Genomic DNA, 16,108 nt, shown 5'->3' with positions numbered 1-16,108 from the left:
AAAAGTTCCAGAAATTGATAGTGATGATGGTTGCACAACACTGAATGCACTTAATGCCAATGAATTACACATTTTATGACTAAAATGATAGATTGTATGTTATGTATATTTTATCACAATAAAAAAATACCAAAAAAACTGTAGTTGCTGATAGAAAAAGACAAGTAATAACATATGGAATCCTTATACATTGCCAAAGAGAATATAAATGGTACACTCACTTTAGAAAACCACCTGGCAACTCTACAGAAAGAACACAGGGAAAAGCAGATATCCACACTTAAAGGATGCACTTGGACTCTTACCTTACACCACCTTTTCATATGCCAGTTGGCCATTTTAAAGTCATCTTTGGATAAATGTCCAAATACTTTGCTCATTTTGTTATACCATATACAAAAATTAACTAAAAACTGATTACAGACCTAAAGCTAAGACCAAAACTATAAAACTCCTAGGAAAAAATAGGGGAAAAGTTTCATAACATTAGATTTGGCAATGATTTCTTGGATATGACACCAAAAGCACAAACAAAAAAGCAAAAATTGACAGATGTGACATCAAACCTAAAAGCTGTTGTGCAAAGAACACGAGTGAGAGGCAACCTACAGAATGAGAGAAAACATTTGCAAATCAAACAGCTGATAAAGGGTTAATATCTAGACCATATAAAGAACTCCTACATCTCAACAAAAGCCAACCTGATTAAAGTGAGTGAAGACTCTGAACATTTATTCAAAGAAGACAGTCAAATGGCCAACCAGAATATGAAAAGACATGCGACACCATTAGAGAAACGGAAACCAAAATCACAATAATGTGTCACCTCACACCCATTAGGATGGCACTCATTTTAAAAAACACCATAAACAGAAATTTTCAAGTGCTGGCAAGGATGCAGTAGGATTGTAAAATGGTGCAAACAGTATGGAAAATAGGATGGAACTACCATATAATTTAGCAATCCCATTTCTGGGTATATATCCAAAAGAACTGAAAGCAGGGACACAAAGAGATGTGCACACCCATGTTCTTGGCAGCACTGTTCACAAGAGCCAAGAGGTGGAAGCAAAAGGCCATCAAAGAACAAAAGGATAAACAAAATGTGGTGCATACACAAAATGGAATAAATTATTCAGCCTTAAAAACAGGAAGTCCTGTCACATGGTATAATATGGATGACCTTTGAGTACATGTTAAGTGAAATAAGCCAGTCAAAAAAGACAAGTACTGTATGACTCCACTTATATGAGGTATCTGAAGTAGTCAAATTATAGAAACAGAAAGTGGCATGATAGTTACCAAGGGCTGGGGAAGGGGTATAAAGGGAAATCATTGTATAATGGGTACAGAGTGTCAGTTTCACAAAACAAAAAGAGTTCTGGAGATGTTTCATAACAATGTGAATATACTTAACTTCACTGAACTGTACACTCAAAAATGGTTTAAATGGTGTATTTTATGTGTTGTTTTTTTTTTACCACAATTTTTAAGAAGTTAAACAGAGTACCATATGACCCAACAATTCCACTTCTAGGTATACTCAAATGAAATGAAAACATATGTCCACACAAAACACATATATGAAAGTTTGGCAGCAGCATTATTATAACATGAAGCCAAAAAGTGGCAATAAATGTCCAAAAACAGATGAATGAACAAAATGTGATATATCCATATAATGGAATATTATTTAGCCATAAAAAGAAGCACGTACTGACACATGCCACTGTAAATGCACTCTGAAAACATTACACCTAAGTGAAAGAAGTGAAATATTATACATCAGTGAAAGAAGCAGCCACAAAATGCCTCTATTATGTGATTCCATTTTTATGAAGTGTCCAGAACAGGCAAATCCAGAGAGAAAGAACGTAGCTGTCTAAGGACGAATGGAGGAGAGGAACAGGGAGAGACCTGCCACCGGCTATGGGGTTTCTTTACGGTCTAATGAAAATATTCTGGGCTTAGGTGATGGTGACAGTAGCACAAACCTGTGAGTATAATAAAAACCACTGCATTGCATTCAAGTTAGCAGCTGAACAACACGAGTTTAAGCTTCACAGGGCCACCTATGTGAAGATTTTTCCAACAATAAATTCTATGTTACTACATGAGCTATGGTTGGTTGAATCCACAGATGCAGTGTTTGTGTCAGTCACTCAGCTGTGTCTGGCTCTTTGCAACCCCATGGACTGTAGCCCACCAGGCTCCTCTATCCATGGGACTCTCCAGGCAAGAATATTGCAGTGGGTAGCCATTCCCTTCTCCAAGGGATTTTCCCTACCCAGGGATCAAACCCGGATCTCCTGCACCACAAGCAGATTCTTTATCATCTGAGCCACCGGGAAGTCCTCCACAGATGCAGAACATCCAACAAAGTGCCATCTATAAAGTTATTCACAGATTTTTGACTGTGTGAATGGTCAGCACCCTAACCTCAAATTGGTGTCCAAGGAAAGGACGAACTGTGTTTTTATTTTTAATGATAAATTAAAAAAAGGATATACTGATTTGGAAAGCACTGTTTGGGGTTCAGTGATTTCAAGTCTATCTTCCTCCTTAGCCAAGGAAGGGGGTACAACCTCTTTTTCTATTCCCCTGAAAAAAGACTATCCCAGTGGAGTTCAGTAGCTAACTACAGCATCCCTTCTGTTTCTGAGATGGGCCAGTTCATCCCCCCATAGCTCTCCTATCTGACTGAAGCTAGACATGGCCAGTCTAGACATTGACAAGCACATACATCCACAGCAGCCAAAGAACTGAGTTCAGCAGTCCCTACCTCAGGTTCCCTGAGAACCAGGACTACAGGCACAAGGATCATTCTGTCGGCCTTACACAGTGGCTATAATTTCTTCTCCTGGAAAATATCCACAAAACAAATTAAGCACTGGTCCCACAGCATCCTGGAATCGGGGGAAATCCAAAAAGACTATCCATCTTCCATCTTCCTATGAAAGCAAGACTAACGACAACCTAAATATCCATTAATAGAAAACTTGTTACAATAGTATTCATTTGCACGGACTACTAAAGCACCATTCCAAAGAATGATCTGGGATGCTGGTAATTTCCATTTCTTGATCGAGGTGCTAGTTATGTAGATGTGCTCAATTTGTGAAAATTAGTTGCACATGAAGATGACATGTGCAAGTTCTTCTAGGTACACTTCAATAAAACATTTTTTTAAAGCATACAATAGATCTACTTATATCAGTAAGGAATGTCCTTTTAAAATACTAAGTGAAAAAAAAATAAAGATGTAGAGGAGTATGTATTACATGCTACCATTTATAGTTTAAACCATAGTTAGATGTAAACATAAACGCCTATAAAACAGATGCTTTGGAAGAATACATAAGCAACTAAAAAGGCAACAGTTATGGATGGGGAATGGAACCGGAAGTCTATAGTGAGTGAGATTTATTTTTTATTTTATATATTTGCTAACATTATTTTAATGTTACCATGCACATTTATTCATTTCACAATGATAAACGCCTGCTGCCTTGGGACAATCTGCTGCAATCTGGCTTATGAATCAGCATCAGATACCTGGGATCAGGGAAGGCTGTGTGGTTTATCAGAAAAGTAATGAGTGGAGGTTTGCTACAGCAGAAAGTGAAAGGATGTAATAAAAGGCGTATTTTCTGAACTAAAGAGTTTGTTTCCTATCTCCAGCCCTTCTAGCTGTGTGATCTCAGACAAGTTAATTAACCTCTCTGAGCCTCAGTTACCCCCCATTTGAACAATGAGGATACTTCTAACAGGGCTCTTAAGATTAATAATAAGGACTAACAATAATATGTGTATTTGCAAAGTACCTACTAACATGGTACTTGCAGCCTAGTTGGCACCCGAGCATTACTTTTCTTATCCTTTCCCCTAGAACTAAAACTAAAAAATAAACTAATCCTGGTAGAAACAGAAGAGCAAAGAAGAAAAACACAGACTTTAGAGGTTGGGACACAAGGATCAAGGGCCTGGGGTGCAGCAGTGCTTAAACTTTGGTGCTGACAGTCGACGCGAACTAGTATAGGAACTGTGACGCCAGCTTGTTGAGATTTTGCTCCCCATGTTCCTTCTCCCTGTCCCCTCCTCGCTCAGATACAATAATTTGGTGTGTTCTTCCCTCCCAGCTTTACCTGAAGCCCAATACAGTAGAGTCAGCATTCTGCCGAGCCAACAGGAAAACCTGACAAGTGTCTCACAAGCACCTCTAAAAGCTAGAAATGGAGGGGAAAACTCTCTGTGGGGGTGCCTGGGGACCTCCAGTACAGGCTTCAAAGTCTTGCAGAGTAAGGCAATACAGGAGACTAGCTGAAAGATAAAAGTACCAGGGATGAGTCTAACTTTGAAGAATGCTACTTGATGCACCCCCCTCATCCTACAGACACCAACTGAACTTTAATAATTTTTTCAGAGCAATATGAAGTTTAGGGAGATGTATCTGTAAAACAATTAAGACCCAAAGAAAGTCCTAAACTAGGTAAGAATAAAAAGATTAAGGGATTAAGACCAGTTCTTTGGTAGATATTGACACAGTGACTCCCAGGGACAAATTGAGATAGAAGAGTCAAAAACTAGGGGCAGCCATCAGCTGCTCTCAGCTCTAAGGAAGGACGTTTTCACCCCACCTTTCACTTTCTGCTGTAGCAAACCTCCACTCATTACTTTTCTGATAAACCACACAGCCTTCCCTGATCCCAGGTATCTGGATGCTAATTCATAGCAGATTGCAGCAGATTGTCCCAAGGCAGCAGGCGTCTATCATTGTGAAATGAATAAATGTGCATGGTAACATTAAAATAATGTTAGAGAATACATGAATTTCACCTTAGTGATTAAGTAAATTATGATAAAGTAAATCCCTTATGATTTAAACTGTTCTTATTCAAACCTAGGAATCCAAAGAGGTGTGAATAAACCTGAGATACCCCTTGCTGCACCTAAAGCTAAGGGAACAAATGCATGTGCATAAAACATATTGCTGTCTGAATTTGCTATAACCAAAACCTTGCCACCCAGATTCAGGCAGCAAGGAATTCTTACATGAAACGTTTGGCGTAAAACTGCAAAACCTTTAACCTGCTAGAGATTTCAAGCTGCCAGTGTCTAGGTATGAATACTACAGAGCAAAGAAGCACACTAGTCTCACAGAGCTTTGAAGATTTCCTAGGTCAGTGGCCTCCTAAGGACTTCAGTTCTTTCAAAACACAAAAAGAAAAAAGAAAACCACTCAGAGGACCTCCACAATTCAAGGAAAAGGTGGCACAGAATAAATCTATCACCCCATAAATCAATTCCCAATAAAAGCCAGCCGAGCCAACCTCACTTCAGATCAACCTAAAGCAAACAACCAAAGCGAACCTCACTTCGGATCAGCCTAAAGGAAGCAACCAAAGTGCTAAATAAGCAAGTCAGTGGAGTGAACTGGCACCTCTGAAAAGAGACAAGATATAACTAAAGCATAAGTTTATTAACCACTGAAATCTTACTATGCGGCTAACTGATTATAATGCACCACGAACAAGTGTAAGGCTAGATTCACTGTTATCAGCATAATTATGTCCCGAAAGAGGAGTCTGAGATAACACTGAACAGATCAAAGAGCATTTCCTCAGCCTTTAAAAGTCACTTAATGAACCTGACAATAAATATTTAAGGTCGTTAGCATGACCATTCCGAAGAAGGCGATGGCACCCCACTCCAGTACTCTTGCCTGGAGAATCCCATGGACGGCGGAGCCTGGTGGACTGCCGTCTATGGGGTCGCAGAGAGTTGGACACGACTGAAGCGACTTAGCAGCAGCAGCAGCAGCATGACCATTCACATTTATGTGATTTGAAGTACTTTACACTCAGGCTCTTAGTCAGACTGCAACGTCATCTAAGGGAAAGAATTCTGATTTTTAACTACCTCCAAATACCAACAACTTCTTTGAATAAACTATTTCCTGGCATGAAAAAGGTTTTAATTTCTGATCCCACGTTTCCTCAAATGTAAACAACAAAATCTTTATCATCTTCAAAGAACACTAGGTATCAACTAACTGTAAGGCACTCTGAAAATATCAAAAAAAATTAAAACTCTGCTACCCTAAAGGCTACTAATTTTCAAAAAACAAGCAAACAAACCAAAAAGCCCAATTAATTCCAATGGAAACACAAGTGTTACTACAGAGTTTCTTTTGAAAGTTATCATTTATTAAGATTTCACTGACTCATCAATTATATAGCTGGCAATATACTTTGAAAAATCTCAACCTTTTGATTCAAGATCTCATCAACACTGAGTCACTCAATAGATTTTAACCGAATGTCTTTACTATGTGCCATATAAACTGTCACCTTGCTTATTTAACTTATATGCAGAGAACATCATGTGAAATGCTGGACTGGATGAAGCATAAGCTGGAAACAAGATTGCTGGGAGAAACATCAAGAACTTCAGATATGCAGACGGTATCACCCTTATGGCAGAAAGTGAAGAAGAACTAAAGAGCCTCTTGATGAAAGTGAAAGAGGAGAGTGAAAAAGCTGGCTTAAAACTCAACATTCAAAAAATGAAGATCATGGCATCCAGTCCCATCACTTCATGGCAAATAGATGGGGAAACAATGACAGACTTTATTTTCTTGGACTACAAAATGACTGCAGATGGTGACTGCAGCCATGAAATTAAAAGACACTTGCTCCTTGGAAGAAAAGCTATGAAAAACCAGGACAACATATTAAAAAGCAGAAACATTATTTTACCAACAAAGGTCCTTCTAGTCAAAGCTATGGTTTTTCTAGTAGTCATGTATGGATGTGAGAGTTAGACCATAAAGAAAGCTGAGAGCTGAAGAACTGATGTTTTTGAACTGTGGTTTTGGAGAAGACTCTAATGTGGTATTGGAGAAGACCCTAATCCTGGGAAAGACTGAAGGCAGGAGAAGGGGACGACAGAGGATGAGATGGTTGGATGACATCAGTGATTTGATGGACATGAGTTTGAGCAAGTTCTGGGGTTGGTGATGGACAGGGAAGCCTGGTGTGCTGCAGTCCATGGGGTCACAAAGAGTCAGAAAGGACTGAGCAACTGAACTGAACTGTGTGCCAGATATATGCTAGGAGTTACAGCAAAAATGAAAAATCTCAACATCGTTCTCAAAGATGACACATGTACAATTATATAAAGCAGGTTGCATTCAGTTCAGTTCAGTTGCTTAGTCGTGTCCGACTCTTTGTGACCCCATGGACGGCAGCATGCCAGGCCTCCCTGTCCATCACCAACTCCCGGAGTCCACCCAAACCCATGTCCACTGAGTCAGTGATGCCATCCAACCAGCTCATCCTCTGTCATCCCCTTCTTCTCCTGCCCTCAATCTTTCCCAGCATCAGGGTCTTTTCAAATGAGTCAGCTCTTCGCATCAGGTGGCCAAAGTATTGGAGTTTCAACTTCAACATCAGTCTTTCCAATGAACACCCAAGACTGATCTGCTTTAGGATGGACTGGTTGGATCTCCTTGCAGTCCAAGAGACTCTCAAGAGTCTTCTCCAACACCACAGTTCAAAAACGTCAGTTCTTCCGCGCTCAGCTTTCTTTATAGTCCAACTCTCACATCGATACATGACTATTGGAAAATCCATAGCCTTGACTAGATGGACCTTTGTGGACAAAGTAATGTCTCTGCTTTTTAATATGCTGTCTAGGTTGGTCATAACTTTCCTTCCAAGGAGTAAGCGTCTTTTACTTTCATGGCTGCAATCACCATCTGAAGTGATTTTAGAGCCCAGAAAAATAAAGTCAGCCACTGTTTCCCCATCTATTTGCCATGAAGTGATGGGACCGGATGCCATGATCTTCGTTTTCTGAATGTTGAGCTTTAAGCCAACTTTTTCACTCGCCTCTTTCACTTTCATCAAGAGCTCTTTAGTTCTTCTTCACTTTCTGCCATAAGGGTGGTGGCATCTGCATGCATTATAAGTTATTAAAAAGTGCAACGAGTTCAGAAAAAAAAAATTCCCCCCTGCAGGAAATAATGTCTAAATCATAAGCTTGAAGACTGGATCAATTCCATCAGGGAACAGAAAAATGAAACCTTCCAGACATATGAAATAGTCTGAATGAAGAAACGAATGCATCTTTTCACCACTTAAGTAGGTATCAAAAATTAAGAGTACCATTAAGTCTAACCATATTTGAGGGAAAGCAGTATTTTGCTATTTCTCTAGGAAGATTTTTTTCTTTTATCTGTACAACTGTTAACTTACAAATCCACTTCCTGAGTTTCTCAAATAACTAACTGCATAATTTTTAAAATATTGCACAAGTTTTACCTTGAAGAGCCAGAACTGTCTTCCATAAAGTGAAGTCACTCAGTCATGTCTGACTCTTTGCTACTCCGTGGACTGTAGCCTACCAGGCTCCTCTGTCCATGGGATTTTCCAGGCAAGAATACTGGAGTGGGTTGCCATTTCCTTCTCCAGCTGTCTTCCATAAAAGCTTACCAAAAACAAATGAAATTATCATGGTGATACACATGTTATGCTCACATTTAAAGAGGATCTTATAAACGGCATGGTGTAGAAGAGAAAACTGGCTCTAGGATGAGACAGACCTGGATTTTGAAACTCAGTTCTTACTTACTAGCAGTGTGACCTTCGAAAAGTTCCTTCTCTGAAAGCCAGTTTCCTTATCTGTAAAAGGGGAGATGACTACCCTGTAAGCAACCCTGTGAGGTAGGGAGACAATATGTATAAAGTCTGCTGTATAAATAAGGTACTTAATCAGCGTTCCCTTTCAGTACTTTAATAGGACAGTAATAATTACTCATAAGCTATTCACAAGCTAGGACTTTACAACAGAGATCATTTGATAAGTATCATACTAGATTAAAATTAGAAAATAACCCAGAGCCTCATATATACAGTACCTTTATGCCACAATATTTTCAAACCATTACATTAGCCTGAAGGTACAGAAATTCTGTCTTCTACACCACTGATGAGCACGGTACAAAAGCCATTGACTACGACATACTGTACCTTTTGGTTTGATTTCTCTTCCCTTGAATGGCTAAAACGTGTAAGCTAACACAAACCTGTCACAGTCCGCTGGCCATCACTTAGGTTATTCCACCACTTGTTAATCTAAAACAGAAGGAAAACAGCTTATCACCATATGGTAAATACTTTCAGTCTATGTAAATGAAAAGCAAGAAAGAAAATGCTTTGTGCATAAATAAGAGTCCTCATCAGTAAAATCTCTACTGAATAAGAGACATAATAAATATGTGGTAGAGTGGGAAGTACTGGTGTTTTACAGTCAGACAGCCTGCATTCTTTACACAGAACCACCGATCAGCTCTATGACCTTTGACAAACTACTTCTAAACTTCAGTTTCCTGACAGGTAAAATGGAGATGGTAACAGGTACCTAGCAGTACTATTGTGAGGAGTATCAGGACATATGTAAAGCACCTAGCACACCATCAAATAAGTGATTATTCACCAAGGCCTGATCTAGTTTTAAAATTCCAACCAAGAATATTTTCTACCAAAAAATACCTTACTTTAAGGTATAATATTAGATCGAGGTTTAGAAAAAGACAGAATCCTAATCTATCAGGGACACACATTGAACTTTTTATAATTGATATATGCCTAGAATGGGGCTTCCCCGATGGCTCAGTGGGTAAAGAACCCATCTGCCAATGCAGGAGACGCAGGTTCAATCCCTGGGTCAAGATCTCCAGGAAAAGGAAATGGCAACCAGCTCCAGTATTCTTGCCTGGGAAATCCCATGGAGAGAGGAGGCTTGCAGGCTATAGTCCGTGGGGTCACAAAGACTCAGACAAGACTTAGTGACTGAGCATGCTGAGCTGATGTCTAGGATTTGCTTTATAGTAATCAGTGGTGGGAAAGGATGGGAAGGAAAGGGGACTAGATGAAACAAAGTCGCTGTGTGTCAGTAACTGTTGATGCAGGATGACAGGGGTTCATTATACTATTTTCTTTATCCTCTTTACTCTTTTACTTTACTTTTGAAATTTTCCATGATTAAAGTTTTATTCATGTATTATTTATTTATTTATTTTTGGTCACACTATGTGGCATGCAGGACCTTAGTTTCCTGACCAGGGATTGAAATCATGTCCCCTTGTAGAGGGAGCTTGAAGTTCTAACTACTGGACCGCCAGGGAATTCCCTCCATGATTAAAGCTTTTTAATTAAAAAATATATACATGTTCTCACCATGAAACTTGAGCCAGACTTTGTACACTAATACTGAAAGAAATCCAAGGTTAGGAAAAAAAAAAAGTTACAAATCAGTATGTATTTGATCCATAATCAACAATGATTTCATTTTTGTAATTCAGTTGACCCTTGAGCAGCAGAGGCTTGAACTGCACTGGTCCACTTAAACGCAGATTTTTTTCAGTAAATATGTACTACACCATATACACTATACCATCTGCAGTTGGCAGAACCCACCAATGTGGGACCACTGTTACGGAGGGCCAACTATAAAGTTATATGCACGTTTGCCACTACGTGGAGGATCAGCGCCCCAAGCCCTGCATTGTTCAAGGGTCAACTGTAAAATTAAATATATGTGAGCTCTCACACCTTACTTGCTGCAGTAGTGTGGCATGGGTTCCCAGGACTTTCATTCCCCATGTTTTATTTATGTGTTACTTCAACTTTAACAAGATTTTACATTTTATACCCTATCATTTACCTATCTCAAACAAACTCATCTTTGGATGAAGATTATGCATATCATTTGTGTCATTTTCACCATTTGAAGGAACAATTTGGATACCAAAACTTTATACTTCAGAAGGCTGTAGCTTTTCAAGGGATCCAGGAATGTGGAATAGGTCAGCATTACTATCTTCTCAAACATATTGTACTAAATAAAAACTTTTGCTCATTATTGCAGGTTTTACCCGCAAAATTACATCAACTGTTCTTCTGACAAAAGCCTCTCTAGAACAGATAGGGCTCATGCTTCTTGTGTTGATGGGGAAACAAGGAGGAATGAATCCTCCCTACTTAGAGGAACCTTAACTATCATTAAGAAAAAGAACATCCACGGCTGCCCTCTCAGCCTCTCACTGGCCAGGAAAAAAGTGGAAGGGGAAAACCGAAGAGGACACCAACTCATCTCCAAACTGGAAGGGCAGTGTGCTGTCACGAAAAAATAAAAGGAAGTGCCTGAAAATAAAAGATTCACAAACTGGCCTACAGGCTCTGCTCAATAAGCACTGTCAAATGAAACAAAATATATGCTTTCTCTAAAAGGCGAGGAAGGTCATTACAATGCATATGAAGTAAGGAAAAGTTCTAAAAGCTCTGCATTTGTACCCTTTTCTTGCAACCTCAATCCAAGCACAGTTAGAAACATCAACAGTAGGTATTTATCAGAGAGATAAAAACATAATGTCACTAAGAAGCTTTCTAAAATCCACACAGTATCTCTACCCCTCAAACATAAAACGCCCTTTGATTTCAACATGTACTCCAAAATCATCCATCCAGATGATGCAAGTAAAAACAGTGACCATTAGAAAAGCCGGAAGAAAATGCAAAACAGTAATTTTTAACAACTATTTGTGGTGATTCTTGATATATGTGGGTAGAGGGACGAACTTCTTGAAACACTTAACTACAACAGTGCCAGCCATATAAAACGTTAATACTCGGTGGCTCAGTCAGTAAAGAATCCACCAGCAATGCAGAAGATGAGGGTTCAATCCCCTGGTTGGGAAGATCCTCTGGAGTAGGAAATGGCAACCTACTCCAGTATTCTTGTCTGGGAAATCCCTTGGACCGAGGAGCTTCGTGGGCTACAGTCCATGGGGTCGCAAGAGTTGGACACAATTTGGTGACTAAAACTACTACAATGAATAAAGAAGAATATTAAGTGCACTGACTTCATATCTACTGACCTAATGTTGCTATTAAAAACACTTCATAATAACCAGACTTCAAAAACTTATCAACTAGAATAAACAAAAGCCACGTTTATCTTTACCTCCTTTCTGAAGTCTCCTTCCTTCTGTGGTCTTATGCTATCCAACCAATCAGCTTTTATACCATCAAAATAACTTTGGACCTTGGATTTCAGTGATTCATATTGCCAAATAGCAGCTGATCCAAATGCACAGCCTGTAAACTACATAAAACAAATATATTACAAAAAAATTTTTTAAGAAATAGACCTATACGTAGTTTCAAGGATATTATTTCATTTTCATGGCTTTTTATGAACATAAGGAACATCAGGTACACTGAAACTTATTAGGTGAACATTTCACTGTTTCCCATTTTATGAACTTCACAGTACCCTGGGACCTGCTTACAATTAGAACTTTTTCAATAAAATTAAAAATATCACCTCAGTATCACCTGCAATGTTATACCAAATAAGAGGCCCATGAGTTTCTTCTCCAGGGCTTACATGAGTGAACCATGCGCTAACAGCAATTACTGCATTCATGTTTTCTCATAATCACGACTCCAGATCCTTCTGATGCCCCTCCATGTGTCATTAAGGGAGCCCAAACACGACGAACAGTACTTTAACGCCACACCCGAGGCAATGCAGGTAACTCGTATTAATGTGAGCTCTTACCCCAACAGTAAAAAACAAAGGCTTTATAAGAGTCCTTATAGGATAGGGAGAAGGGTAAAAGGCTGTTTCTTCTACAGGAGGAATCAAAGCACTTCTCTTGTACGCTTCACTACTTGTGTCCGATCTTCGTGGTTCAACCTTCCTGGGTGCTTTTCTGAATCCACATTTTTGCTGAATAAAAAAGTTAAACCTACAGAAGAAAATGGCAGATTAGAAACTGAACTGCATCTTGCCAACAGCAACCTCTATGAGCCTCCCCTCTTAGCCTGTAGCCACCAACTCAGTTTACTCTTGCTCTGCAGCCCCAAAGCCACCGAGACTCCTGCTCCCGGGAGGATTCAGTCAAAACAGTGAACATGCTTTTCTGAAAAAGGAGAGACACACTGCAGCAGCTTTACAGGGCATGTCTGGGCTATTACTGTGTATCAATAAATAAAACAATTTGTACTCCTCCTCCACACAGTTTACAATCCAATAAAAAGCTTTTTTCTTTTGTCAAATGGTAATTTCTCCCAGGTAGACCAGGCAGAGGCCTCTTCCTGACTGTTCTCATTATACTCTAAACATACTACCTTTCTACACTCATAAAACTGCTTGAAAGCAATCAGACAGGTCTTCTCATCTTTGTAACCCACACCCTGAAACACTCTGGTTGAGTAAAAAGAAAAATTTCATTTCTGTGGCCTGGATGACATCTAAACAAGTAATTCAAATGTATGTCTCGAGTCCCAGCCTCAATTTTCTTATCCTGTATTTCCAACTATATATTGAATATTTCTACTTGGCTGGAGAAGGAAATGGCAACCCTCTCCAGTATTCTTGCTGAGAGAATCCCAGGGGCAGAGGAGCCTGGTAGGCTACAGTCCATGGGGTCACAAAGAGTTGGACATGACTAAGCATGCAGGCATGCTCCCCATCACTTCAAAAACCAATATATTCAAAAGGGAATTCAGCTCCCTCTACAAACAGCTCCATTTTCCGACTTCCTTACTCCTTCGGTGGTCCCACAGTTCTCTGAACCACTAAGATTAAAAATTTAGAAGTTATTATTCTCTCTCCTTAATTCTTACCATCTCCTTAATTCTTACCATCTAATTAAAAATCAACTCTGGCAAATAACATTCTTTCCATTCTTAATTTAGTCCTTTATTTCATGCCTAGTTTATGTCAACAGCTTATTTAAGTTCAAACATTTGTTTTAACATGTTGCATTTTCTTCTTTCCTCATATTATTCTTCCACAAACATTCAACACCTCCTCAAATGCTCTCTCAGAGGACCAACATTCTCTCCTTAATTCCAACACAATCCATTAGCTCATCCCTTCTGACCTGGAATACTTTACCATTTCCTAACAGATTTCATTGCTTTTAATACCTCCCTACTCCAATGCATCCTTCACATTTTATTAAACGCAAATACCTTTCTCATTCCCCTGCCTGGAACCACACAGTAAATGTCTCATCATCTATCAAACTTCGCAACGTGCTCCTTTGTCGCAGGATGTGCTTCTCTAACTTCTTCTGTGCCCTTCAAACTTCAGCTCACGTCCTCCTCCAAGCAGCAGTCCTAACCTCCCCCAGGCTGAGTGTATTCTTTGCACTCCTAGAGTCCTAAAATACCTTGTATATACTCTTAACCTTCTCTCATTCGCTGGCTGTACTGTAACTGGATTGTCACTTCTGTATTCATTATATCTCTACCACCAAGGCCAATCCCTAATACAGAAAGGGTCAACAATTACTTCAGAAAAAAGGGATCAAGAACAATTATTGGTTTTATTTTGAATAACTGAAAGGAAAGTGGTACCATTCACTAAGACAAGGAAAATCAGAAGCACCAAAACAGGAAAGTAGAAGGAGAGATGAATAATTCCATCTTAGGCACTGTTTAAAACGCTTGCAGTCATTGCAGCACAATTCTATCAGCTAAAAAACTGGAACTTAAACTGCTATCAACTGGGGAAAGGAGAAAGTCTGGTATATTTATATGACGGAATACAGTTGTCCCTCGGTATCTATTGGAGATTGGTTCTAGGACCCCTTGCAGATACCAAATTCTGGATGTTCAAATCCCTTACAGAAAATATAGCTGACATTCCCCATCAACATGGTTGAATCCATGGATGAGAAAGCTGGAGATACACAGGGCCAACTCAACTACTCAATGAAAACCTACTGATAACACATCACAGATGAATCTCAAAAACACTGAGCAAAAGAAGTCAAACACAAAAGAGCACATAATGCGACTGTGTGATGGCATGTATATATATACATGAAGCTGAAAACTAGGCAAAAATTATCTGTGGTTAAAAAATAATTGTGGTGATCAAAATCAATAGTGATTGCTATTAAGCAATCACTTGACTGGAAACAGGCAAGAGGGAACTTGCTGGAATGATGGACATTATTTCTAGGTGACAGCTGCACAGGTGTATACATTCATCAGCACTAAGGGGCTATACACTTAACACTTATACATTTTACCATATGTAAGCTATATTGCAATAGTGTTTTGAGCACCCAGGTGATATCTAGCAGGCATATGGAAACATAAAACTCAGAAACATGGAGTAGCTACTGTTACTACTATTACTCATCTAACTTGCCCTTCAATTCTGAGTCCACAGCACAGTTCAAATTTTCAGACATCACATGGTAAGGATGGGTAATGATAAAGTAATTCACCTTAAAACTTTTAGTAAGTCAGAATTTGTACTTACAAATAAGTGCTACTCCTTTCAACAAAATCTATTTTGGAAAGCAATGCACTTATTCAAACAATGCCAACTGTTACTCAGAATGGCTCTGAACTCCTTCAGAATCTGTCACGAGGCTTATGAATTTGTTGTTTGGTCAGTTGCTAAGTAGTAGCCAACTCTTTGCGACCCCATGAACTGCAGCACGCCAGGCTTCCCTGTCCTTCACCATCTCCTGGAGTCTGCTCCAACTCATGTCCAGTGAGTCAGTGATGCCATCCATCTCATCCTGTCGCCCCCTTCTCCTCCTGCCCCCAATCTTTCCCAGCATCAGGGTCTCTTCCAGTGAGCTGGCTCTTCGGATTAGGTGGCCAAAGTACTTTAGCTTCAGCATCAGTCCTTCCAGTGAATATTAAGAGTTGATTTCCTTTAGGATTAACTTGTTTGATCTCTGTGCTGTCCAAGGGACTCTTGAATCTTCTCCCGCACCACCATTTAAAAGCATCAGTTCTTCCGTGTTCTAGATCCGTACTTGACTACTGGGAAAACCAAAGCTTTATCCTTTAGCAAATAACTACTGAATGGCAAATTGCAAATCTACTTTTCTATTTATTGTTCTATTGCCTGCTTTTACTGCAGACACTAAGAAAGATAAATATCTTCACTTTATGAGGCTCTCCTACGGCTGCTACTGCTGCTAAGTCACTTCAGTTGTGTCTGACTCTGTGCGACCCCATAGATGGCAGCCCACCAGGCTCCCCCGTCCCTGGGATTCTCCAGG

At 39.5% G+C, this 16,108-nt stretch overlaps 1 protein-coding gene across 3 annotated transcripts in view; it reads right to left on the bottom strand.

Annotated features, from left to right (window-relative positions):
* PARL (presenilin associated rhomboid like) overlaps window positions 1-16,108 on the bottom strand; it is a 138,088-nt gene that overhangs the window by 27,877 nt on the left and 94,103 nt on the right. For all 3 annotated transcript variants that reach the window (XM_055568928.1, XM_055568929.1, XM_055568927.1), the window contains 3 exons: window positions 12,628-12,817; window positions 12,028-12,168; window positions 9,089-9,137 (listed from right to left, as the gene is read on the bottom strand). In XM_055568928.1, the coding sequence (XP_055424903.1) occupies window positions 9,089-9,137; window positions 12,028-12,168; window positions 12,628-12,817 (380 nt within the window). The remainder of the gene's footprint in view (window positions 1-9,088; window positions 9,138-12,027; window positions 12,169-12,627; window positions 12,818-16,108) is intronic.

The sequence above is a fragment of the Bubalus kerabau genome, chromosome 2 (genome assembly GCF_029407905.1).
Source record: "Bubalus kerabau isolate K-KA32 ecotype Philippines breed swamp buffalo chromosome 2, PCC_UOA_SB_1v2, whole genome shotgun sequence".
Lineage (NCBI taxonomy): Eukaryota > Metazoa > Chordata > Mammalia > Artiodactyla > Bovidae > Bubalus > Bubalus kerabau.
The sequence above is the reverse complement of the archived record's forward strand: the minus strand, read 5'-3'. Positions and strand labels throughout refer to the sequence as shown.